This window comes from Sus scrofa, chromosome 4 (genome assembly GCF_000003025.6).
Source record: "Sus scrofa isolate TJ Tabasco breed Duroc chromosome 4, Sscrofa11.1, whole genome shotgun sequence".
NCBI classification, from domain to species: Eukaryota; Metazoa; Chordata; class Mammalia; order Artiodactyla; family Suidae; genus Sus; species Sus scrofa.
In genome coordinates, this window is record NC_010446.5 from 37,250,219 (window position 1) to 37,277,189 (window position 26,971).

The window sequence follows — 26,971 nt, forward strand, 5'->3', positions numbered from 1 at the left end:
GCCACAGAAACGCCAGATCAGAGCTGCATCTGAGACTACTCTGCAGCTTTTGGCAATGCCGGATCCTTAATGCGCTAAGCGAGGCCAGGGATTGGGTTCATACCCTCATGGATAAAAGTCGGGTTCTTTACCGGCTGAGCCACAACAAGAATTCCCTTGATTCCCCCCTCTTGATCAGAATATGTAAATGGTTCAGATCCTATTTACTGACATTCTATTTCATAATAAGCCTATACATTGTATCTATTATTAAACTATAACCTAGGGTAAGACTAATACATGAAACTAAATGTAACAAACCTGTCAGAGAACTATATGAACACTGATGTTTAAGCTGAAAAAGATGCTGGTGTTCCTCAACAAAGTTACTAAAAGGTCCAGCACTCCAAAGGAGAGTCCAATTGGTGACTCACCTGCTAACATGCGTCCCTTCTCCAAAGCACTGATGATTTCTCATGGGTGGGACTTCCAATCCCCAGGGACTCTCATTGGTGAGTAAAAGCTGAGACCCCACCCCCAAGCCTAATCCAAATCTACTCTTTCGGACATAAGAAAATCCCAGTAGCAGGAATAGGATTTTTTTTTTTTTCTTTCACATAAAGAAAGAACTACTACTTGGCCTTTGTCTGGGAGTGGTATCTTTTGAGAAATGTTTTAAAGTCCTCAGATCCTGGAAAAAGTAAGCTGAAAACAGCAAAGAGCAATGTAGGATATGCTTTGCCTCTTTCTTCCCCTCCAATCTGCCACCATGCTTAATAATGTTTTTACAGTTGTGTAGGTTTATTAGAAAAATAAAACTTGATTGGATCATATGACTATTTTTTTTAAAAAAGCAGACTCACAAATCTGACTATGCTTATTGGCAAGTGTATGACAACCTTCCTACTGAGGAAAGAACAACAGTCAATACATACTTAAAAAGTTTCTTAGATGAATATAGTAGCTGGTTAATTTAATGAGAAAATGGCTGTGAATCAATTTTTCTTAAAGTAAGTCACATGGGTGGAATAACGTAGAAACGTAGACAATGCTGAAAAGCAAAAAGACTTGTTAAGTGAATTACTGCACTGGCCTCGAAACTGGCCTTGATTTACATATCCAGGTTTTTAAAGATTGGTTTCATAGACCAGAAGCCAGGAGCTGTGTGCTGTCGTTTCTGCTGCACCCCAGAATATCCCACGGCAAATCACTGAATCCTGGTACCCTTAATTGAGTGAGGGAGTTGAGACCAGCTCAGTGGACCCCTGCCTAGGGTTCTCGGACACTTAGGGAGCTCCACATAGTAGCGGTGGTCCATGAGGTACTTTCAGTATTTCAAAAAGCCTGAAAGAAACCATGAATTTGTTGGAGAAGGGATGAGGAAGTGTACTCAAGTTTTTTATTTTTGGTTATAGTCATATCAAGTTGGTATGGTCATGTTAGCTGCCTTATCCAACATATAGTGTGTCTGGATGATGGAGAGAAAAGGGTAAAAAAAAAATGTTCTTGATAAAGAAGAGGCTGATCTTTGCGATAATTTTCAGTGCTGAAATTTAATGCTCTATGACCTCAGCATCCATATGGTGTGACTGAGCTGGGAGAGAGAGGGAGAGCAAGACACAAAACGACTAATAATTATTGAGGAATTTAATCAATTTGTGCCAAGGAATGTGTAGAGTACTCTGTGTACATTATCCTCTCAATGGCCCTATGAATTGAGTATTTTTGCCTTTATTTTGGAAATGAGCTGTGTTGGTACTTTTACCACAATCAACTGACAGCAAGTGGCAGGGCTGGGATTAAGACTCTGTCTGCCTCCTTACAGCACCATGTTGCTTTATGAAAACCACTGTTATTAGTTAGCTCTTAGTAATTTCATTTTTCCAGTTGGCGACAGGGTTGTGAATAAATGCTTTTTCCTGTCCCTGGCTGTCTTGCATGGCCTCAGTATATTATGCCAACATAGCCTACAAGTCCGGGGCCCCAGCCAGAGAGCGAAGGAACATCTAAGATGTGTCTTCGGTCTGACAGGGTTGCTTTGCCAGAAATTTTCCTAGCAAATAGGCTTCTGTCTTACGTGGATGACAGGGTAGTTTGCTGTGACTACAGGCAAAAATTAAACATTGTCACAAATTCAGTGGAGTGGGGGATATTTACGTCTAACCCTCTCTTTTTCCACAGTCCCAGTGCTAGGGACTACAAGAATTCTTGTCCATTTCACCTAATACTAACTCATAAAGTGCCATCATTAAGACGCAGAGGAGATGCTATTAAGAAAAAAGATCTCTAATATTTAATTGCTAGGACTGGAAACTCTCTTCTCCAATAACATTTTGTACAGTGAGATATCTCCATGTTAATTGATAACATTTTTGTTATCTCAAACATCCTTTTTTTCTCCTGTTAAGGGAAGACTATGTTTTAATATATGTATATGGGAAATTTTTTTATCAGTTGTCCCTTTTTTTCCCCTTGCCTATACCTCAATCTAAAAAAGTGGTTCTTTATCATATCTTTGTTAAAACTAAGAGAAGCAATAAAAAGCACTGATTTTTTTTTTCTATAGTACCTCAGACACACAAAATCCAGTGCCATAGGACACAATTCTAAAACAAATAACCCAAAGCTAACAGTTTTCTACAGTCTAGATTAAGTCTGGAATTTGGTTAACTAAAAACAATAGGGAGAAAGAGTAATCTAGCTAGAGACAAGATTTGAAGGTGGATATATACTTGGAAAAGTATAATAACTGTACTGGATTTCTCATTACAAGGGAGCAGAGTCTTATGAAGACTGCACATTCCCCAAGAGAATCGTATCTACACAATTAACAATTCTTTTGTTTAAAAAAAAAAACAACCTTTCATTACTGCATCTGGACACATGTGGGCTGTGTAAAAATATGAGATGTGTAACACACGGTAAACAGAAAGTAATGATCTTAAACAGGCCAAATCCTTGAACTCGTCATTAATAAATGTCTCTCCTGCATTCAGCTACCCGGGCTGCTGGGAGCCTGTTTTCTTCCAGTACTTCAAACGCTGAAATCCAGGAACATTTATTATTTTAATCCATTACAGGCAGTGCTTGATTTAACTTTATTGGTTGTGGTGGTGGTAGTGGTTATAAGTGGGGGTACAGCAATGTTCTTTTACACATCATTTCAAAAGGGCTTAATTATATTTTATAGTTTGGGCCAGGAATTCTGCTTGTTTTTTGTCTAACAAGGTTCAAATGGAGTTCAGGTCGGTGATTAATCAGAAGAAAAAGTCAGAGATGGTTATCTCTGTGAGATGAGCTCATCTCCCTCTACGAAAGGCTGGGCAGGTACATCATGTTCACTACGCCACAGAGCACATGAGAACGCTCGGACATCCTGAGACGGCTGCTCATTAGATGATTTTTACTTTTTCTGCTGCCTGGAAACTAACACATCAGAAATTGCACCCAGCGCTTATCTTCTAAATTTCTGAAGTTACTATCCTACATGTTTAAAGCATTCTCATTAAAATCCAAAACAGTCATAGTAACCACACAGCACTAAAAAAATGTATACAAAGAGCAAAAAAATCACATAACAGAGCTTAAGAGAGAAAAAAAAAAGCCAGATACTATAAAAATTCTTAGAGGAAAATGTAAGTAAAACACTCTTTGACATATATCGAAGTAGCATCTTTTTGGATCCACCTCCCAGAGTAATGAAAAGAAGAACAAAAATAAACAAATGGGACCTAATTAACCTTAAAAGCTTTGGCACAGCAAAGGAAACCATTAACAAAACAAAAAGACAACCCAGGGAATGGAAGAAAATCTTTGCTAATGAAGTGACTTATAAGGGATTAATCTCCAAAATATACAAACATCTTTTAGAGCTTTGTATCAAAAAATAAGCAACCCAACCAAAAAACAATCAGAAGATCTAAATAGACATTTCTTCAAACAAGACATACAGATGGCCAAAAAACACATGAAAATATGCTCAACACCACAAATTATTAGAGAAACGCAAATCAAATCTACAATGAGCTATCACCGCACACCAGTCAGAATGGCCAGCATCAAAAAGCCTACAAACAATAGATGCTGGAGAGGGTGTAGAGAAAAGGGGACCCTCCTACACTGCTGGTGGGAATGTAGGCTGGTGCACCTACTATGGAGAGCAGTGTGGAGGTACCCTAAAAAACTAAATGTAGGGAGTTTCCGTCGTGGAAACGAATCCAACTAGGAACCAGGAGGCTGCGGGTTCTATCCCTGCCCTTGTTCAGTGGGTTAACGATCCGGCGTTGCTGTGAGCTGTGGTGTAGGTTGCAGACTCGGCTCGGATCCCACGTTGCTCTGGCTCTGGCTTGGCCGGCAGCTACAGCTCCGATTAGACCCCTAACCTGGGAACCTCCATATGCCACGGGAGCGGCCCAAGAAATGGCAAAAAAAAAAAAAAGACCAAAAAAAACTAAATGTAGAACTACCCTATGATCTAGCAATCCCACTCCTGGGCGTGCATCCAGACAGAGTACAATTAAAAATGATATATGCACTCCAATGTTCATTGCAGCACTATTTACAACAACCAAGACATGGAAGCAACCTAAATGTCCATCAATAGAGGATTGGATAAAGAAGATGTGGTGCATATATACAATGGAATATAACTCAGCCATAAAAAGAAAAAAATAATGCCATTTGCAGAAACATGGATGGACCTAGAGATTATCATACCAAGTGAAGTAAGTCAGAGAAAGACAAGTACCATATAAGATCACTAATGTGTGGAATCTAATAAAAATGATACAAAAGAACTTATTCAAAAAACAGAATATGCTTTTTCAAAGGGAAACATTGGGGGAAGGGATGGATTGAGAGGTTGGGATTGGCATATACGCACTACTATATCTGCATATACTATAAACTACATATACATAAAATCGATCAGTAATAAGGACCTACTATATAGCTTGGGGAAATCTATTCAATACTGTGATAGCCTACATGGGGAAGGAATCTAAAGAATGGAGATATATGCATATGCATGGCTGATTCACTTTGTTGTACATCTGAAACTAACACAACATTCATTCTAAGTCACCTACACTCCAATAAAACTTATAAAATAAACAAAAAACCCATATAAACCGCTTATCACAGAAAAATGTAAATATCCCAAATGAAATATGTAAAGACTGAATTAACATAATTTAAACAAACAAAAAAAGTGAGCATATAAATATACCTAAACAGCATATATCTACTAGTGAGTTTTTTTTCTTTTTTTTTTTAATCAAACATTCTTGGAGTTCCTGTCATGGCGCAGTGGTTAATGAATCCGACTAGGAACCATGAGGTTGAGGGTTCGATCCCTGGCCTTGCTCAGTGGGTTAAGGATCTGGCGTTGCCATGAGCTGTGGTATAGGTCGCAGACGTGGCTTGGATCCCGCGTTGCTATGGCTATGGTGTAGGTCGGCAGCTGTAATTCCGATTAGACCCCTAGTCTGAGAACCTCCACATGCTGTGGGCGCGGCCCTAGAAAAAGACAAAAAAACAAAAAACAAAAAACCATTCTTTATTTTTTACCTCTGTTTTTGAAGGGGTGAAAGAAAGATAATTTCTAAGATAGTAGTGTTAATATTGCTTATTATTATTCCCAATTCTCTCTAATCATATGCTGTGATAATAATTACAGCCAGGAGAATCAAACTTGTATGTTGGGATTTCTTCTCCACTATATATGATTTCTAAGGGAGAGGATAAGAAAAATTATTTCGCAAGAGAATTTATAGTTTTTATTTCCCAACATATTAGAGAAAAAAGAGGAACATTACTTTGAAAAAAAAGTAAGAATTTTACTTTTTCCACTGTTTCCCATTCAATATTTAGAGCTTCCCATTCTACCTCTTTTGAATGTCTCAATAGTCTACCATTGAACAGAAAAATATCACTGTTGAGAAAACCCAGTAATCTACAGGTAATTTAAAGTAAAAAAAGAAGGACATGCCAGTTCATCAGTAGCAACTTTGAACCTTGTTACAAAGTAATAGGAGGCAATCTGACCAGGATTAATAGTGGTACTCAGTTCTGGGATGGGGGGGTGTCATGTTTCATGGACTCGAGGCCATCTGTTCTGCCTGCCTCCATTTTACTTCTGCAAAACTATAAACGCACCTCCACCTCAGGGACTATAGAAAGGCATTAGAATTCTTCTGCTTTTCATTATCACAAGATTCAGTAACTCATTTCATTGTCAAGATAATCCCTTTTTACTCTTTCTTTTGCGCTTGCGGGGTATGCCAAAATGACAAATAAAACCCCAGATGTTACAGACCCAATAGGTCTGCACCTTTCCTTGAGTGTTGGGTTTAAGCTACTTGAGACACAGTGTCAAAAATGACAGGACCCTGATGCCCACACCCAATATTCATTAAGGTTTGTTAGTGATTTGTATAGCTGTCTACAAGCTGTGCTTCCACTTCAGTCCTCAGTGGCTGTTTAAAAGTTACGGTTGTCCTTTGGCTTAACTGTCAGAGAATTCATTTCCTATTGTGCAGGCACTGGAAAAAGATGCTATTTCTTACTAAAAGTAACAAAAGTCTTTGGGGTGTTGTAAATGGCTTGCTATTGCAATATATTATTTTAGGTAGTCATATCTAATTTAATGTTTTATTTCCCCTCAGGCTTACGTGCATTTCTGTAGCATCCAACGGCTATGACAACGCCTTAGGAGATTTTCCTCAGGAGATCCAGTTGACTCTGGAATGAAAAGCTGGAGCTCCACTTTCTATCAATTAATGACCTGGTTTTACTTTTTAATACATGAAAAGGAACGTTAGGGTCTTTACATTTTTATTGGTCCTGCATTCAATGAACACAAGAAGAGGAATTCCTGTATGTGAAAAATAAAGTGGTTATGCTTTTTTTCTTTCTACTTTTGTGTATACACAAAGATAAGTACATCTGGATGACAGAGGCTGGGGTAGTGAAAGTTATTTAAACCACAGCTCTTTGACTTCAACTCATTGTTTTCTGCATGGATGAAAAGTCCCCCAAGTTCCTATGGAAAAGAGATTCTTGCAACTTTTCCCCAATTCTGACTAAAATGCCAGCCAAGATGGCCTCACTTAGGTGCTTCCCCCAAAGCTTTGTGCTACCTAACTTGTTCACATCCTATTTCCCTTTTACTTATCTACAAGGAGCTTGCTAATCTAAGTGCTCCTGAGAAACAGCAAGGCAGCCTAAAGCACAGCTATTTCACAGCCTGAATTGTGTACCCTTGTTTGCCGAAATCTAAGAAGGGCCGCCCTAATAGAGCCATAATTTATTCTGACAAGGAGAGCTAAAGCCTGCAGCTCTGTCCCCACCCTGCCTGTGCAAAGTGCAACACTGCTGGTTCAGAATTTATAGCTACATACTTAGAGTTTCTCCAAAACGCCGTACTTCAAACAGCAAAAAGGACTGTGTGGGGGTGGGTGGGGTGGGGAGAGAGGGTTGTTTTTTAAAAAAGAACTTACTATAGAACAGGATGGATTTAATGGATGGCAAAAGAAATAGTACCTGCCTTAAAATGGTTCAGAAAATAAGTTATCATTTTAAACAGGGTTAATTTTGTTATCGATAGCAGAATCATAGAAATTTTTTGCAAGATTATGCACAATCACAGAAGTTCTGGCAATATTATACACCAATTTAAAAAATATAATCATTACATCTACTAACATCAGAACTCTAGGGCCAGAACATAAGTGTTCTAACGGAAATATGAGATACGTTATTGTAAGTCACTGTTACACTTGCATCTGCAGAGTGTAATAAAAAAAAAAAAAAAAAAACCCAAGTCCCATGAAACGCCGGTAGTTTAGGGCTTCAGAATAGTATAGAGGCTAAGAACTCATGAATCTTTTTTTTTTTTAAGTGTAAAATACTTAACCATTTCATTTTGTTTCCAATGATGAAAATATTTCAGCGAATACTCTGTACATATTTTGCTGTAAAAACTGGTAAATGAATATAAAAGCATTTCAAATTTCAATGTATTGACAACATCTTGGGAAGAAAATGAGCTTTCCTCTCTTACTCTTTTATTAGTCCCTTTTCCCATACACGTCCCACAAGCTTATGACGGTTTAGATGATAAAAAACAATCATTAGGCAAACTCAAATATTTTTTGTACTTTTCAGAAGTGTAGAAACATGCCTACGACACATTCCCAATTGTGTTTCTCTAAATATTACTTAGAACATAAGATTCCTCTAGCATTACAAATCTTTTTCAGCTCCTAAATTAAAACTCATCTGGAAAAGACCGTTTTACCCTGTTTATATAACATTGTCACATAAAGAGTGTTAAAAAAAATATTTCACTAAAAATAGCTTGCGTAAGTTAGGGATTAGAGTAGTTTCTGCTGCTATAATTGTTCCTTTGTAGTTTTTTCCATGATGTTTTTGCACAGTGTTTTTGACTATGTTTATTAAAGTCAGCACATCAAAAAGGATCAAAGAGAAAGTGAGTGAGAACCAAAGAAACCCCAAGTGTGTTGTCTCATTGGGGAGTTATGCAGATTCGCATAAACAAGTGCAAATTGTTGAGGTTTTAATGAAAATTTTCTACAATTATTTTATCTTAAGTCATTCTATACAATAACATCTGTAGAGCAGATGGCTATGCTGTACCAAGGCAATGCTCCTTTTTCTTTCTGTTTAATAGTACATCTGAGATGACTACTTTTGTCACTGTGCTCAATTTGGTTGAGCAAATAATTTGAAAAGTGCAGCTGCTGCAGATGGTCACAATAGTTATATAAACTGTAAAATCAAAGACATAGTTAAGTATTTCTGTATTAGATTCAAACTATAAAAATCTGACATTAACTCTATTGAGCTCAAAGATATAAAAAATTTTGGTTGAATAGAATGATGTCATTTGAAAAATACAAAAAAGAAATACGACTAATGGTAGGATTTTTTTTTTTGGTGGGAAATACTTTTTACCCCTTATTAAAACTATATCTTGAACATATATTTGCATATATTTCCTCCAAGCTGTAAAGCATGAAATTTTAAGATATTCAACTATACAATGAAATTAATGTTCAAAGCTCGAATTATATTTTACTTTTAAAAAGTTTTGCTTAGTTAAAAATCAGTTGTTGGAAAATGCGTAGTAATCTTCCAATTACAATTCCCTAGAAATCAACCTATAAAAATAATTAGAACTTACAATCTTCACTTAATTATAATTTGTTATTATTTTGCTGACTTTGTTATCTTTTAAACATTTGAGCATGCCATCACAGTAAGAAGACAGGTAGAGAAAACAGATTTGGTGTTTGTTATATGCTCCCATGATAAAATTGTTTTTATTAATTAGATGGCTAACTTCAAACTTATTTGATTTGCTGATGAAACGAACTGCTTTAGAACATTTGCTGAACACTACACATTAGAGTTGTATAAAGTATATCTTGGTCAAAGCTATAGTTTCTGCTTCTGCATTTAACTAAATGTAAGAGTGTTAACTGTAAAAAGAACAGGGAAAAAACAAGTGACAAAAGCAGAATGAGTTTACGACCTTGTAGACATCAGTAAGAAGATTTTAATTATATTTTAGAGATATTTATGAGAATAGACACTACTAAAAATGGGTAAAATACAAATAGCAAATGAATGAAATAAGAAACAAGGATGAAAAAAGAAAAGGACCTAGAACTGAGTACAGTACATATTAAATTCTTTCACTCTGTTTGAGTGCTAACCTTTCCTTGCTATGATTAAGGTACAAGTGGACAGGCGTAGGAATGGACCCAGTGTTGTCTGGGTTGCAATTTATTTGTGGATAAATCAGACATTGTAGCCTCCAGTGCTTAAAGACTTTCATGTCCCATGGACCTTACATTTTTCATTTCTAACTTCTAAGGCAAAAAAAAAAAAAAAATACAGTGCTTTTAGCTGGCTTGGTCACAAATAATTTCTGATGAGAAAGAAATAAATCATTTACTTTTTGGCCTAAAATTCATACTTCTTAACTACTAGACTCTTTCTGTGTCTCTTCAACTACTGTGCCCAAGCTGGCTATATGAACTGAGGAACAGTTAGATTCCAGCTGCCACTTCATTACTTTTTAGTAAGCAACTAAATTGCGGCACAGTTTCAGGATTTATTTTATCCCTTGCACTACCCCAGTAGCCCCACTTCTTTCCTGCAAATTAAAGTGGAAAAAAAAAAATCAAAAAACTTTCCCTTTTGCTACTTTTACTTTCAAAGTTAAATTTCTGGCATCATGCCCTGAACTTTAACAGCAGCAGTTTCTGTGACTGAAAAAGGTTATTTCCCACCTGTACCTTGACTTTTCTCTTCCCCTCCTCATATTCCTCTGCTCACCCTTTTAGATACAGTGTGAAAAAGCACATAACAAAAGAGGAAAATGTAGATGTCACTGCCGGTTAATTTCTCACCTCTCCGCCCTCAAGGACATTCAGTTGCTGGTGACTGGCTCCCCAGGCTCAGCTGGGCACAGAAGCCCAGGCTTTTCTTGCCAGGTGTTGCTGCCTGATAATCCTTGACGGCACTGTCTCTGCAAAGTTGAACCTTGGCTTCTATTACAAGCTGTGTAGCATTCCTGCCACCAGAGCATTCCTGCCACCAGAATTTTTCTTTCTTAAATAAATTGTTACCAGTGACTGCATGCAGGGCATCGGAATCACCTGTAAGGTTTCCTGGAACGCATTCTTCCTGGGCTCCATGCCCAGAGTTTCTGATGCAGTGGGTCAGGCGTAGAGTCTGAGAATTTGCATTTCTAACAAATTTCCAGCTGATGCTGATGCTACTGGTTCTCAGACCACACTTTGAAAGCTATATTCTAATTATTCACAAAACTTGATAAGACTCTCTTCTCCCACTACAGCTCTTTTAGGTTAAAAGCAATTCAGGAATGAACAGTTTTAAAGATATCTATTTGTAGGAGCATGCCTGAAGAGGTGGATAGGATTAGTTTAGTTTAAGGCATTAAAATTACTTAAGCTTAAATGATTTGTTATAACATCTTCCCTGAAATAGAGTAACAAACCAAAAATGTTCCCATTTCCAACAGCCCTTGAAACTTTTAACCTCTACATAATATAAATCTTCAAATTATGCAGTGTCAGATGCTAACAAGTCATCCTGTCATCTCCCTCTTCCCTTTTCTGTGACTTACCAGGTACTTTTTGTGTTGCTTTCACATTAAGGCTTCCACTGAAGGTTGATAAAGATGCTAACAGGCATGGTTTATTAGGATGGGGGACAGTTTCCATGGAGACCACAAGCTGAGTTGTATGAACAGAAATTTTTTGAAAGCAGGAAACAGTTTTCCACACGTTTTCTGTAAATGGAATCTTCTGTGTCCCATCACCATGAACTTTAAGTTTAGACAACTTTCCACGGTAACACCTGGAGGCTGGAAGCTCATCCTTATTCGGCATGGTGTCGGACAGGGCTGAAGTTTCTCTGCAGTGTGCACTTTGTATCTTCTTTAAAAAGTTGTTTATCTGATCCAGCTTGGTAAAACTCACGTTTGCTTTCAAAGGCTTTGATATATCCAAGTGGATGTCTGCTATAGAATTGAAAAAGATAAGAAAATTACTGAAGTTCTCTTACTGAAGAGAAGCCTTCCTTCCCTGTCAAGTTCCTATTAAGTTTCCCAACACACCTGTACTGTGAACTCAGTGCCAGATGTTCTAATTCCTTTACACATTACCTAACTATTCTTTCCACGAATTTACTTGAAGGCACTTACTTACATGCCTACATTCCTGCCTCAATCCACATGACTGTCTGCTCCTGGACAGCGAGGGCCACGCAATGGGCATCTACGTTCACCCTCCCACTCTGAGGCAAAATTGAGCAGCCTTTCCAGTTTGTTACTGGAACTGACATTCTTTCTTCTGAGATAAAAGGACTTCCTTTAGTATCCAGCACAATGTTTGATACAAATCCTAGTATTAATCAGTATCTAACTGATTAATTGAAATAGCCTCCCCTACCACTCTCTGATCAAGTATATGCACAAAACATTTGGTTCCCTTTTGCGATCTTCATTTCCCCCAACATCCTGCATTGATAAAGTTTCAAATACCTCATCCAATGTAACACGGGTAGACTAAGATATATTAAGCTCTATAGTCCATTTTATATGGATAATATACCTGATATTGTCCTTATTTGTCACTTAGTCCCCTGACATTAAACCTTCCTACTCTCAGAGTTCCCGTTGCCGCTCAGTGGGTTAAGAACCTGACTAGTATCCATGAAGATGAGGGTTTGATCCCTGACCTCACTGAGTGGGTTAACGATCTGGCGTTGCTGCGAGCTGCGGTGTTGTCAGGGAGCTGTGGTGTTGCCGTGGCTGTGGCATGGGCCAGCACCTGCAACTCCCATTCATCCTCTAGCCTGGGAATTTTGACATGCCGCAGGTGTGGTCATAAAAAGGAAGAAAAAACAAAACTAAATAGTCTCTATTACTTCTGTTCTTGCCTTCTTCTACTTTTATTATCAATAAGACATAGGGTCGTGAAGGCAGAGCTTGGCATACAGCTTTATTCCCAGTGCCTGGCACAGTGTGTCTCTTATATGTATGTATTCAATAAATGGTTGTGTTTGACTAAACCTAACAAGTATTCAATAAATGGTTGTGTTTGACTAAACCTAACAAGTATTCTTTTCATTGGAGCCTGAGGATATAATATAAGACATAATCCCAAATGAAGGTAAGAACAGCAAAATTATCAAGCAGATAGAGTGAATATTTATTGTCTTCACAAAGAGGACATCGTCTCATCTTTCAATGCTGGCACCTTAGGTTTCTTGCTGGCTACCTAGGCTCAAGCTCGCTTTGCTCAGGGTACCATTTCTTTAAGTGTGCCTTTCCTTGTGTTTCTTTAATCAGGCTAAGCAAAACCCTACGAGTCCTGCTTCTAGCCCATTGTCCACTGGAAAGGGTCAGGCACTCAACCCTTCCGCGGTACAAAATCCTAAGACTTTTCTGCAAATATTAAAATGTGCTCTGCTCCCTACATTCTTTTTTCAACAGGGAAAAACATCCTAGTTAAAAGGAAATTTTATTTATTTATTTTTGCTTTTTAGGGCCGTGCCTGGGGCATATGGAAGTCAAATTGGAGCTGCAGCTGCCAGCCTGTGCCACAGCCACAGCAATGCAGAATCAGAACCGCGTCTATGACCTACACCACAGCTCACGGCAACAATGGATACTTAACCCACTGATAGAGGCCAGGGATTGAACCCGTGATTGAACCTGAATCCTCACGGTTACTAGTTGGGTTTGTTACCACTGAGCTACAACGGGAACTCCCTAAAGGAATTTTTTTTTTTAAGCATCTTTACTGACATATTAACTTACATATCATACAGATACTTACTTAAAATGTACAATTCAATAGTTCTAAGTATACTCACAAGATTGTGTAACCATTACCACTATCTAATTTCAGAATTTTATCACAACCACCCCAAAAATATAACAAAAATTAAAATTAAAAATCCCCATGCCTCTTGGCAATCACTCCCTATCCATTCCCCATTTCCAGTCTCAGGCAATCCATAAGCCGATTTCTGTCTTTATGGATTTGCCTATTCTGGACATTTTACATGAATACCTGGCCTTTTGTGTCTGTCTTTTTTTTCCAGCCAGAGTTATAAAAGTTTTTAAGATTCATTTGTGTTGAAACATCTATCACCAGTCTGTCATTCATTTTGTGACTGAACAATACTCCATCCTATGGATATACTACATTTCGTTTTTCCATGATCAGTTTCTGGACGTTTGGGTTATTTCCACTTTTGGCTACTATAAATAATGCCGCTATGAACATTCACATGTAAATTTTTATGTGAATATGCTTTCAATTCTTTTAGGTATATACACAGAAGTGGAATTCCTGGGTCATATATGATTAGAGCCATCCTAATGTTCATGGAGTGGTATTCCACTGCGATTTTCATTTGTATTTCCTTAATGATTAGTGATGTTGAACATTCTCCATGGGCTTATTGGCTATGTGTATATATTCTTGGAGAAATGTCTATTTACATCCTTTGCTCATTTTAAAATTGGATTATCTTATATTATTGAATACTGAGTCCTTTATACATTCTGGATACAAGTCCCTCTGAGGTATAAGATCTGCAAATATTTTTTCCCATTCTGTGGACTATCTTTCCAAGTTTTTGATGGTATCATTTGCAGCACAAACATTTTAACTGTGAAGTCCAACAGATACATTATTTTGCTTGTGCTTTTGGTGATATATCAAAAAACCATTGTTGAACCCAAGGTCACAAGATTTACACTTATGATTTCTTTTACAAGTTCTATAGTTTTATCATACATTTAGGTCTATGGCTGCTTTGAAATAAATTTTGTATTTTATATGAAGCAGGGGGGTCCAACTTTTTTTTTCTTTTGCATGGGAAAATTCAGTTATATACCACCACCAATTTTTTTTTGTTGTTTTTTGGTTTTTTTTTTTTTTTTTTTTGCTTTTTAGGGTTGCACCTGCTGCATATGGAAGTTCCCAGGCCGGCAGTCAAATTGGAGCTGCAGCTGCTGCCTTATGCCACAGCCACAGCCACAGCAACATGGGATCTGAGCCACGTCTGCACCTACACCACAGCTCATGGCAATGCTGGATCCCTAACCAAATCAGTGAGGCCAGAGATAGAACCTGTGCCCTCATGGATAATAGTTGGGTTCATTTCCACTGAACCACAGTAGGAACTCCAGCCAGCACCATTTTTCAGAAAAGCATTATTTTTTATAATTACATTTAGTTTTTATTTGAGTATAGTTGATTTACAGTATTGTGTCAATTTTTGCTGCACAGCATAGGGACCCAGTCATATACATACAAACATTCTTTTTCTCATACTATCTCCCATCATGTTCTATTCCAAGAGATTGGATATAGTTTCCTGTACTGCACAGTAGGACATCATCAGCAGTTCCCTGTGCTGCACAGTAGTTTACCCACTCTAAATATAAGAGTTTTAAACAGCGGTATTTTCGACTTGTAGAATTTGGGGGTACTCAAAGAGGCTGTGGGCAAAATATTTTATGGAAATTGGATGGTTCAAATGACCCATACATTGTCCTACTCTGCCTCAAATTTTTTAATGTGGGCTTCCCTTTTCTGTGGGTGCATAGAAAATACCAACTTTTACCAAAGCTTAAAAAAAAAAAAAAAAAAAGAACAATCTTAACAGATGATAACAACAACAGAAAAACAAAACCAAACTAAAGCAAAAAGAAGACTCTCAGGTTGAGGCCAGAAACTATCTGTTTTTACTTGGATTCATAACATGAGATTTAGACTAAGGGTCAAAAAATAGACATAGAAACAATTTACTGACCTACTCAGCAAGGTGCCTAAATATCCACCTATACCAACTGCTGAACATAAGGGACCCACCTTCCCTTCACTACAGACTGGCAAAATCTCCATGGGCTGGTACACAGGGGAGCTGCAGACTGCCACCGCAACATTGGTCCTTGTATCTCAGGTATGGCGGTCCCAGTGACACAGGAAAAAAACTATACCTCAGGTTATTTGCCTAATTTGTCCTTTGAGGCAAGTTAATCCTTGAGTCATTTCCTCCAGGAAATCGTTCTTGACCCCTGTGGCTGAGTGAGGTGCCTTATTCATTGCTTCCTGAATATCCTGTGTATTATGTACCTATTTACATTATTTTTATAGTTACTGCTTAGGTAGCTGTCATAGGCCAGCTAACTGTGAGCTCCTGAACAATAAGGATGCTTCTACGTCTTAATATTCAGAGTACCTAAACTACTGTTTGGTCCCTAGTAAATACTAAATGAATATTTAATGATGTAATGAAGGGGAAAAAATGAATGATTTCTTTCTTTCTACTGAATTCCCACAGGCCCATGAAATCAATTCATCCAGAACAGGCTACTACCTTCTCTCACACATGCTATATTCCCTGTCTCAGTTAATGACTCTAATCTACCAACTGGCTCAAACAAACAAACAAAAAGTCTGATTTTTTGACTCATTTTATTCCCTGTTTTCCTGGTCCAAATCCATTCAATAATTAGGTTTTCTCAATTTTATTTCCAAAATATTACTGGAATCCAATCTCCTCTCCAGTACTCCAGCCACTCTCCATTTTTCCCTCCACACCTTTGATACTTACTGTTCAGCTATTATAAAGCCTCCTAAGTGGTTTCTCTGTCTAGACTGAGTCTTGTTAATCCAGTCTCCAGAGTAAGTTCAAAATAATGTTTCAAATGTGATCCTGACTGGCACCCTACAGCTTAAAACTCTTTAATAGTTTTCTTTACCTATGGGATAAAAGACCAAGTGCCTTAGAATGGGGGAAAAAAAAAAAGTCCAGCCTTTTCTTATCTGCAGCCATTGCCCGCCTCAAATATTAAAGTTCCAGAATATATATCAAAGAGTTTATAGAGCCCACTTCCCCTGGCCCATGCTATGTCATACCATTAGGCCTTTGATCATGCTGCTCCTTTGTCTAATGTACACTTTCTTTGCCTAATGCCTAATCTTCAGGATATTGCTAAGCATTTTCTGTAAAAAGTAGTTGCACAAAACTGGCCCTGCCCAAGTATCTTTTTATGAGATTATGTCTCCCACCAATTAAGAAGATTCTTTTTTAAAATTTACAGTTGATTTACAATGTTATGCCAGTTTCTGCTATAAAGCAAAGTGACCCAGTCATTCACATACATTCTCTTTCTTATATTTATTATCTTTTATCACGGTCTATCCCAAGAGAATGGATATAGTTCCCTGTGTAGGATCTCATTGCTTATCCATTCTAAATGTAATAGCTTGCATCTACTAACCCCAAACTCCCTGAGTGCACATTTTCACTTTTAATACTTAGCACTGTGCCTCAGACTCAGCATGAAGCACATGTTTGGTTACTTCATACTGGAGCACCCCCAAACATTCTAATCTGTTCTGCTGTGGTCATAATTCTAAAGACGACCCCCTTCCCCCAAGATTTCTCTCCCCTGACTATTCAATCAAACACTAATCTAGGTACTGCTGCGCTGTGAAGGAATTTTTATAGTTGTGATAAAAATTCCAGGTAAATTGAATTTAAGATACAGAGATTATGTGGTAGGTCTGACGAACATTTTAAAAAGTACATGAAGGAGGCAGAAGGGGAAGTAAGAGAGATTTGAAATGTGAGAGGAACTCTATGATATGTCATTGCTGCTTTGAGGATGATAGGGGTCATGTGAAAAGAAAGAGGTTCCCTAGAGCTGAGGAAAGGAAGCACTGGCCAACCGTAATAAGGAATTACGGTCCTACAACCACAGGAACTGAATTATGCAAACAAATGGAATGAGTTTGGAAGTGGATTCTTCTCTGGAGCCTCTTAATTAGAGCCCAGTCCAACCGGCAGCTTGATAATGGCCTTGTGAGATTCTGAGCAGAGAAAACCCACCTGGACTTCTGATCTATCTAGAGCCTTGTGAGATAATAAATTTGTATTGCTATAAACCACTACATTTGTGGTAATTTGTTATGCATTAATAGAAAGCTAACACAAATTCCACATATATATATTTACCTACATGATACTTCCAGTTTCTAATGTGATCATAATTGAAGCTTCAAGGCCTAGGAAGGTTTGCCTCAGCTTGTTTTACCTTTCCCCCCAAAGTAAAAACATCTAAAATACCTTGCTCTTCACTGTGTTAGTTGCCAATTCCCTCTCTTTAAAAAATATTATTTCAAGGTTCCAGGAAAAATGGAACCTGTTTTTCCCACTTTATGCAGCCATATTATCTAGAGAGATTATAGCTATAAAACCTACACAGAGCAGTCATTTGAGGACTGTGAAAAGCAAATGGCAACTGGTAGACTGGGGAAGATGACTAGACTTCAAAATACCACCAAAATGGTAGTGAGTTTCTCCCTTTTCTTGCTGTACCCCAAAGCCTGGGACAGCCCAAAACCTGGAGGTGGGCATCAAATGGGAGTAGAGGGAGTGGTAGGAGAAACCCTTTATTTCTGGCTTCAGGAACAGAAAGGGAATTCCTGATGCTCACAGGGACTAAGAAAATTCCTCATTTTTTCCTTCATATTCTTGTACCATAGAAAATAGGAGACAACACTCCTAAATTCATTTTATGAAGCCATAATTACTGACATCAAGACCAGATAAAAACAGTGAAAGAAAGCTATAGACCAGTATCTCTTAAAAACAGAAATATGAAAATCCTCAAAAAAATTAAAAACAAACCAGCAATGTATGAAACATAATATACCACAAAAAAGAGTGACTACCAGGTTGGTTCAATATTAGAACTCGTGGACTTGGAGAACAGACTTGTGGTTGCCAAGTGGGGAGCCAGAGGGAGTGGGATGGAGTCTGGGGTTAACAGATGCAAACTATTGCATTTAAAGTGGATAAGCAATGAGATCCTGCTGTATAGCACAAGGAACTATATCCAGTCATTTGTGATGGAACATGATGGAGGATAAAGTGAGAAAAAGAATATATATATATCTGTTCATATATATACGACTGAGTCACCTTTCTCTACAGTAGAAATTGACAGAATACTGTAAATAGACTATAATGGAAAAAAATAAAAATTCATAAAATTAAAAAAAGAAAAGAAAAATCAGTCAAAGTAATGATATTACCAGTTTCTAAAACAAAAAAACATGACAATATCAACTGATGATGAAAAAGCTTTTGAAAAACTCCATATCCATTTACGGTAAGAACTCTTAGCAAACTGTCAATAGATATGAACTTCCTTAACTCGATAAGGAAGGATTGAATGTTTACCCCTAAGGTCAGAAACAAGTCAACAATATTGATTTTCATACCCAATATAATACTAGAGATCCCACCAGTGCAATAAGGCAAGAAATAAAAGGCATGAGGATTGGAAAGGAAGAAATAAAATGATGTCTACTCACAGATGACATGATTGTCCATGTAGAGCACTCCATAAAATCTACAGAAAAGCCCCTAGAATAACTAAGTGGATTTGGCAAGATTTTAGAGTACAAGACCACCCCACAAAAATAAGCTGAGTTTCTATAAACTAGCAATGTGCAGTAGGAATAAACAAATTTAAACAAAAAAATATTTACACATAGCTCCAAATAAGATACTTAAGTATAAATTAATAAAACTCATACAGAATCTGAATGTTAAAAAATTATTAAATATCTAATTTCATGAATTACTGAAAGACTCAAAATAGTAAAAATGTAAATTTTCTCCCATCTAGGTTTAAGACAATTCCAATCAAAATTCCAGTGGTATTTATTGTATATATAGAAAAGCTGATTCTAAAATGCATACAGGAAAGCAATGGAATTAGAATAGATAGCCAAACCACTTTTTTTTGAGATTCCCTCCTTTTTTTTTATTTAATGGTTTTTTTTTTTTTGAAATAGAAGAATAATATTGGAGGACGTACACTAGCTAATTTTATGACTTACTATGAAGCTACTGTGATTAGGAAAGTATAATTTTGGAGAGGTGATATACATGTATATCAGTGAAAGAGAACAGAGAATCCAGATTAGAGAGTACAACCAAATACTGTGAAATGATTTTCTTAAAAAGTTAAGGGCAGTTCAATGAAGAAAGTATAGTCTTATCAACAAATAGTTAGACATCCTCATGCCAAAAAAAGAAAAGTCCTTTTGAATTCAACTTTATATCTTATCCAAAATTAACTCAAAATGAATCATGGATCTAAATATAAAATTATAGAACAGTTTTAATTAGATTTTTACAGAGGAGAAAATCTATGAGTTCAGAAGTTAGGCAGAGTTCTTATTATACACAGTATCAAAAAAGCATGATTCATTAAAAAAATTTACTAATTGGACTTCATAACTAAAATGCTTTGCTCTGTAAAAAGTACGATTAAAAGAATGAAAAGGCAAGCTATGCACTGAGAGAAAATACATGCAATTTTGCAAATCACGTATCTGCCAAAAGACTAGTATCCAGAATATACAAAAAAAAAAAAAAAAATTCAAAATTCCACAAGAAGAAACAAAAAGGCTAACTTTAAAATGGGCAGAAGACTTGACTAGATACTTCACCAAAAGGATATATGAATAGTAGATAAGCACACATAAAGACAAATGACATTAGTCACTAGAAGAGTGCATTTTTCAATTGTGTTGTTGGCTTTTTTGCTGTTGAGTTGTATAAGTTGTTTGTCTATTTTAGAGACCTGAAAAGACATTTATCCAAGGAAGATATACAGATGGCCAACAAGCACATGAAAATATGCTCAACATCCCTGATTATTAGAGAAATGCAAATCAAAACTGCCATGAGACACCACCTCGCACCAGTCAGAATGGCCATCATTAATAAGTCCACAATTAACAAATGCTGGAGGGGGTGTGGAGAAAAGGGATCTCTCCTGCACTGTTGGTGGGAATGTAAGCTGGTACAACCACTATGGAGAACAGTATGGAGGTACCTTAGAAAACTATACATAGAACTACTATATATGACCCAGCAATCCCACTCTTGGGATATATGATCCGGGCAAAACTTTCCTTGAAAAAGACACATGCACCCGCGTGTTCACTGCAGCACTCTTCACAACAGCCAAGACATGGAAACAACCCATCAACAGATGACTGGATTAGGAAGATGTGGTATATATACACAATGGAATACTACTCAGCCATAAAAAAGAACAAAATAATGCCATTTGCAACAACATGGATGGATGGAACTAGAGACTCTCATACTGAGTGAAGTAAGTCAGAATGAGAAAGACAAATACCATATGATATCACTTATATCTGGAATCTAACATAAGGCACAAATGAACCTTTCCACAGAAAAGAAAACCATGGATTTGGAGAATAGACTTGTGGTTGCCAAGGGGGAGGGGGAGGGAGTGGGATGGATTGGGAATTTGGGGTTAAGAGATGCAAACCTTTGAAATGGATTAGCAATGAGATCCTGCTGTATAACACTGGGAACTATGTCTAGTTAGTCATTTATGATGGAGCTTGATACTGTGAGAAAAAAGAACGCATACATGTATGTGTAACTGGGTCACCATGCTGTACAGTAGAAAAAAAATGTATTGGGGAAGTAACAGTTGATTACAATTAAAAAAATGATTTAAAAAAGAGTGCAAATAAAACCTTGCTGTTGGAAATGTCAAACAATACAGGCAATCTGAAAACATTTTAGTTTCCCACCAAGCCCACACCTACATATTTATCATAGAGGAATGAAACTTGTGATCACTCAACAAATTATGCACAAATGTTTAAAGTAGCACTATTGATAATCACCAAAACTGGAAACAACTTATGTGTCCTTCAATGGGTGAATTTTTAGACTGTGGTATATCTACATAATGGAACACTATTCGGCAATAAAAAGGAATGGACTACATGCAACCACTTGACTGAATCTCAAGGGCAGTATGTGAATAAAAGAAAATGTTACATGTTTTATGAACATCTGAAAATGTTACATGTTTTATGATCTCATTAGTGTGACATTTTCAAAAAGGCAAAACAAATAAACAAAAACTCTAAAGTGACAGAGAGCAGTAGCTATCAGAGATTAGCTAAGTTTAGGGTCAGGAATACCATGAGAGTTTTTTAAGATGGCAGAACTGTTCTGTAACTGACTGTAGTGGTGGTTATAGGAATCCATAACATGTTAAAATTCATAGAATTGTACACCAAAGAGGGACAATTTTATTGCAGATTAATTAAAAAAAATAATTTCAATGACTTTATCATATGCATGACAGGACAGTTTTTCCCACCCCATTTATTTTTTACCCTCCTATGTGTTTCTCAAAAAACTGAAGGGCTGGAATGTGCTCTTATGTGTAGGGGAAGCCCACTTTAGGCCTAAGTGCTAACCAACTCTATACTGGGTCAGTTCTTCAGGTTTACTTTCCTCTCTCCATGGCCTCTCCACAAAGGTAGTAGAATATTTATCTAATATCTTGAATGGTGAGATCAGGGTGGCCTTTCTGTAGAAGGTGAAGATGATGGAATGCTACTCCTAAAAGTTAGAGAAGCTACAGGACAATTCTTTTTTTTTTTTTTTTTTTTTTTTGCCATTTCTCAGCCACTCCCATGGCATATGGAGGTTCCCAGGTTAGGGGTCGAATTGGAGCTGTAGCCACCGGCCTACGCCAGAGCCACAGCAACGCAGGATCTGACCCGTGTCTGCAACCTACACCACAGCTCACGGCAGCGCCGGATCCTTAACCCACTGAGCAAGACCAGGAATTGAACCTGCAACCTCGTGGTTCCTAGTTGGATTCATTAACCACTGAGCCACGACAGGAACTCCTACAGGACAATTCTTGATCTAAAAAATTTTAAAAGAAGTCTCTTTTTTATAAGCAGAAGTGCTGCTAATTCGGAAAAAAGAAAGGTGTACTAAAAACCTGATCATATTGATGAATTTCAACTATGAATCTGTTTGGGTTACATTATCCACCTCATTCTACCAAATATAACTTCTTTGAACAGTCTCAAATCAGAAAGATCTATTTACCAAAACAACATCAAAAGCAGTCTTTATTCAGTGCAGGTCTAGTAGCTCAAAATGGAGATGATGGGAGTTCCTGTCGTGGCTCAGGGGAAAGGAATCTGACCAGTATCCATGAGGATAGAGGTTAAATCCCTGGGTTAAGGATCCAGTGTTGCCATGAGCAGCGGCATAGGTCACAGACGTGGCTTTGATCTGGTGTTGCTGTGGCTGTGGCGCAGGCCAGTGGCTACAGCTTTGATTCAACCCCTAGCCTGGGAACCTCCATATGCCTCGGATTTGGCCCTAAAAAGACAAAAACAAACAAACAAAAACAAAAAAAGCAAAACAGAAAAAAAACAAAATGGAAATAGCAAGTATATAATTACTTACAGTTGCCTGTCATTCTATCTTTAAGTCATGAATCTCTATTAGGCCACTAGCCATATATATATTATATATAACAATTAGCAGGGACTCAAAAAATTTAGGATTAAGAAAATTTGAAACAATTAATGGATCTTCCCCTCTCATATACTTGTCTCCAAAATGTCAGTGTGATTTTAAACTTTAATAACTTAAAAATAAATGTTACAGAATAATTCAAAAAACCATTTTTAAAGTTTAATTATTTAAATTTCTTATACGTTTCTTTTGCTTCAAGACTTTTTAATGTGAACTTTTTGTGGGCTGGTTTCTGAGGGATTCTTTCTTTAGAACAGAAGATTGGTAAGGAGGGCTTACTTATATGGACACTTTGGTCCTGTGAGGTCAGATCAAAACTTAATTCTTTGAGTGATCTTAAACCTAGGAGTACAAATGCAGTCTCTCAGTCACAGAATAGCTGATAAAAGTTTTTTGAAAGTTCAAAAATCTACTAGACAGGTGTTATGTTAACTTTTTATAAGAAACAAGTTGATAGTAAAACATTAATTTACCTTTTAAATGGTTTCTGTATGTTTGTTTGCATACAGTGCAACCTCTGTGCACAGTACCCTTCACTAGACAGCAAAGTCCCTCACTCCCACCCCTCTACATCCAGACTGCTGAGCCACATTCCTGGCAAAATACAGCCTGTCATATGTATAAACAGAGGAGTTGGGGCAGTCCCATTTGGGCAAGTTAGACATTACTTGGGCCCAAGAAGCAGTGCTGAAATGGGGGTATGCTGCAATACTAGGTATTCCTTTCAAAGCACCATGTTCACCAAGAGATAGGCAGCATGCACCAGGATGAGAAGCACCACAAATGCCATAGAACCCAGCATCCTTTATTGCTGGTTAAAGTCCATCAGCATGTGTGAATCCTTCAACTAAAATCATGAAGTCACTGTCACATCTCACAACTCAACAAATTTGTATGGTTACTTTCATTACCCAGTGTCTCTAGACTTCTACATCCTAGAACTAGTCACGTACAATTTGGGTTGGAAAATTAGTGCCTTTATTGTAAATACCTGCAGTGTCATAACGATAGGACAATTATTTTTATAAATGGGAAAAATTATGCAAAAAGGTTTGGCAGTTTTGAAAATAAATAAAAATTGGGCAATATATTTTCTGGTTTTCTTTTCTGTTTTTTCAACATTGAGGAGAAATATAAACCTCCTTATTAAGAAGAAAATATTAAAGAAATGGACTATAAAAGTTTTATTCAACAGAAACAGTGGGAGCTATACAGAATGATATTTTATAAGAACTGAAAATATAACTGAATAAAGAACCAGGCATAGATTGTTAACATGGGTTTTATTCCAATTATTATCAGATTCTTGTTTTAAAGGGTTTAGAATTTTTCATAATCCTCAATGAACTTAAATAAATGGATTATTTTCAAAGTTTAGAGTTTAAGAATGTGTAGTAATAGAGAATCTCCCAGCTGAGTCATCTATTTCTCTGCCAAATCTAATTTCTCACCATCCCCAGAACACATTCTGTATCTTTAAGTTACCAAGTAAATCCATGCCTGTCAATTATTAGATTCTAATTACCCTTCAAAATTTTCTGAACAGCTACCAGAAAATAGAATGATGGAATGATTATTGAGTTAAAAGGAGATTAGAAAAATACAAATAAATTACACTTATTTTATGCTCCCATCACCCTAGGAGATGACTTAATAGTGAAAGGAAAAGAATCATATTGTAATAATGAAATCAGAGAGGGAATTCAAGCCCCAGAGGTGATTCCCCTAAGTTTATGTTAATGCACACCTTGTGGGGGACCAAACATAAACTGGAAGAGTTTCCTGAAAACTGTTCCAGCTATTTTCTTATTTAAATTGTTCCAACTTTACTTGACCCATTAGTCATCATATTACTTACATTTATGATGTATTTTGAAATCTATTACCAAAAACCCAATGGATTCAATATGTCTTGTTATACCCAAATCATAACATTTATGAAAGAAAACTTCTTTGTTAAGTGCTTCTTCCTTTGGAATTTTATTTGTAAAAGACAATTTTTTTTTTTTTTCAGACAAGCAGGGCTTGCTAGGAAAACAGTCAGTGGCCATGGTGATTATGCACAGACACAGGCATAATGATGGTTCCCCCCCGCTCCTTGGCAGGGGGGTAAATGCAAAATAAAGAACAAATTTATAACCAAATTTGACTTTATACATTATAGTAACTCTACTAAAAATATTTTTTTATTATTAGGTCACAGTACATTTTTTTTCTCTTATTTAGCAATTCAGATTTTTGTTACAGCGTCCAAGTAAAGGTATTCATGATTATAATGGACAGTGGAGACTGAGTCGTTGCAGGTGTGAGAGCTAGAAAACTTGGAAAGCTGCCCTTGACAATGAGATCAATGTGTTTTCATTGACGGTGTGAAGTGTAAACACCTCAGTGGTGGAAGACATAACTGAGTCAATTAACATGGTATACCAAATGGAACTGGGTATACGCTGTCTGATGCACTAGTGAGGAGGCTCAGAGACACGGACAGACACATGCCTTTGACTGGGTCAGCCAGTAGCAGTTCATGGTGATTATTACTGGGATGTGGGAATCATCATTAATAGCATTATTACTCATGCACATATTCTCATGATACAGCATTGACTTTTTTTAAGTACACTGTCCCATCCAAAAACATCACAACATAAAAGTTCTGATTATAGGGTTATTGTATTGGTTTTCTATATAATGAATGCTTTGCAGTGAACTCTAAGCTTCTAAGTAGTTACCATAGAAGACTAAGTACATTCCATTGCTCCAATAATTGTGGCAGCTTTTCTGGTGCCCATCTCCTGCTATTTTTCTTCCTTTTCTCAATGATGGCATACACTTATCCTTGGAGACGGCAGATCTGATTTTTAGGAACAGCCAAATATTCTGAGATACGGGAGCAAGGATTTCAGAATGAAGGAAGATTAAAAACAGAGAAGCCCATTTTTAGAGTATCACTGCCAATGATGAGACAATTTGAGCATCATTAAAAATAATGAATTCAGTATAATAGCAAACGGCCACCACTGGAACACTCAGAACACCATCTCATTCCTCCCTCCCCCTGCCCCAATTTCATTGAGGATTGACTGACAGAATTCTAAGATTATTTAAAGTGTATATTATGATGACTCAATATACAGATATATTCTGAATGAACTCCCTGGTGGCCTAGCGGTTAAGGACTCAGTATTGTCATTGCTGTGGCTCAGGTTACTGCTATGACTCAGGTTTGATTCCAGGCCTGAGGACCTCTATATGCCACAGGCATGGCAGGAAAAAAAAAAAAAAAAGTGCAAAGGACATTCTGAAAAAATTCTTCCCATCTAGAAAACCAACTTATTTTTTAAAATAGGGAAATAATTAAGAATTTATCCTACCTTTCTTAGGTGAACAATACTACTAGGTAATGAAATAATACATGAGGAGATGTTTCTCTTTATAGAAATAGTCCATCTAATATGTGAAAAAGGAATGCTAGAAACCAAATATTATTGTTTGTGACCTCCAATGAACTTAGGCATTGAGAATCAGTGACTTTTAACATCAAAAAAAGAGACCTTCAGACATTATACGCCTCCTGATGGAATAATACAAAAACTTTTACAAAACTGTCTTGCAAATAAATAAATAAATAAATAAGCAAGCAAGCAAACCTGAATCAGATTAAGTCAACTACCAGTTTATACATAGGAAACAGAGAAAACAGGGGCAGACAAAATCTAAACTGTGGCAAGCTCTATAGGATAAATGATTTGGTTTCTTCAACATATATGACTCATGCTTCCAGACTTTAGACTATACTACAAAGCTACAGTAATCAAAAAAGATGGCACTGGCACAAAAATATACATATAGATCAATGGAACAGGATAGAAAGCCCAAAAATCAACACACATTTACAGTCAATTAATCTGTAGCAAAGGAGGCAAGAATAAACAATGCAGAAAAGATAGTCTCTTCAGTAAGTGGTGTGGAGAAATTGGACAACTACATGTAA

At 37.0% G+C, this 26,971-nt stretch overlaps 1 protein-coding gene across 10 annotated transcripts in view; it reads right to left on the minus strand.

Moving 5' to 3' along the window:
• VPS13B (vacuolar protein sorting 13 homolog B) overlaps positions 1 to 26,971 on the minus strand; it is a 735,231-nt gene that overhangs the window by 164,290 nt on the left and 543,970 nt on the right. For 9 of the 10 annotated variants that reach the window (XM_021090606.1, XM_021090603.1, XM_021090608.1 and 6 more), the window contains one exon: positions 11,159 to 11,554. In XM_021090606.1, the coding sequence (XP_020946265.1) occupies positions 11,159 to 11,554 (396 nt within the window). The remainder of the gene's footprint in view (positions 1 to 11,158; positions 11,555 to 26,971) is intronic. The other variant, XM_021090607.1, reaches the window with a different exon arrangement.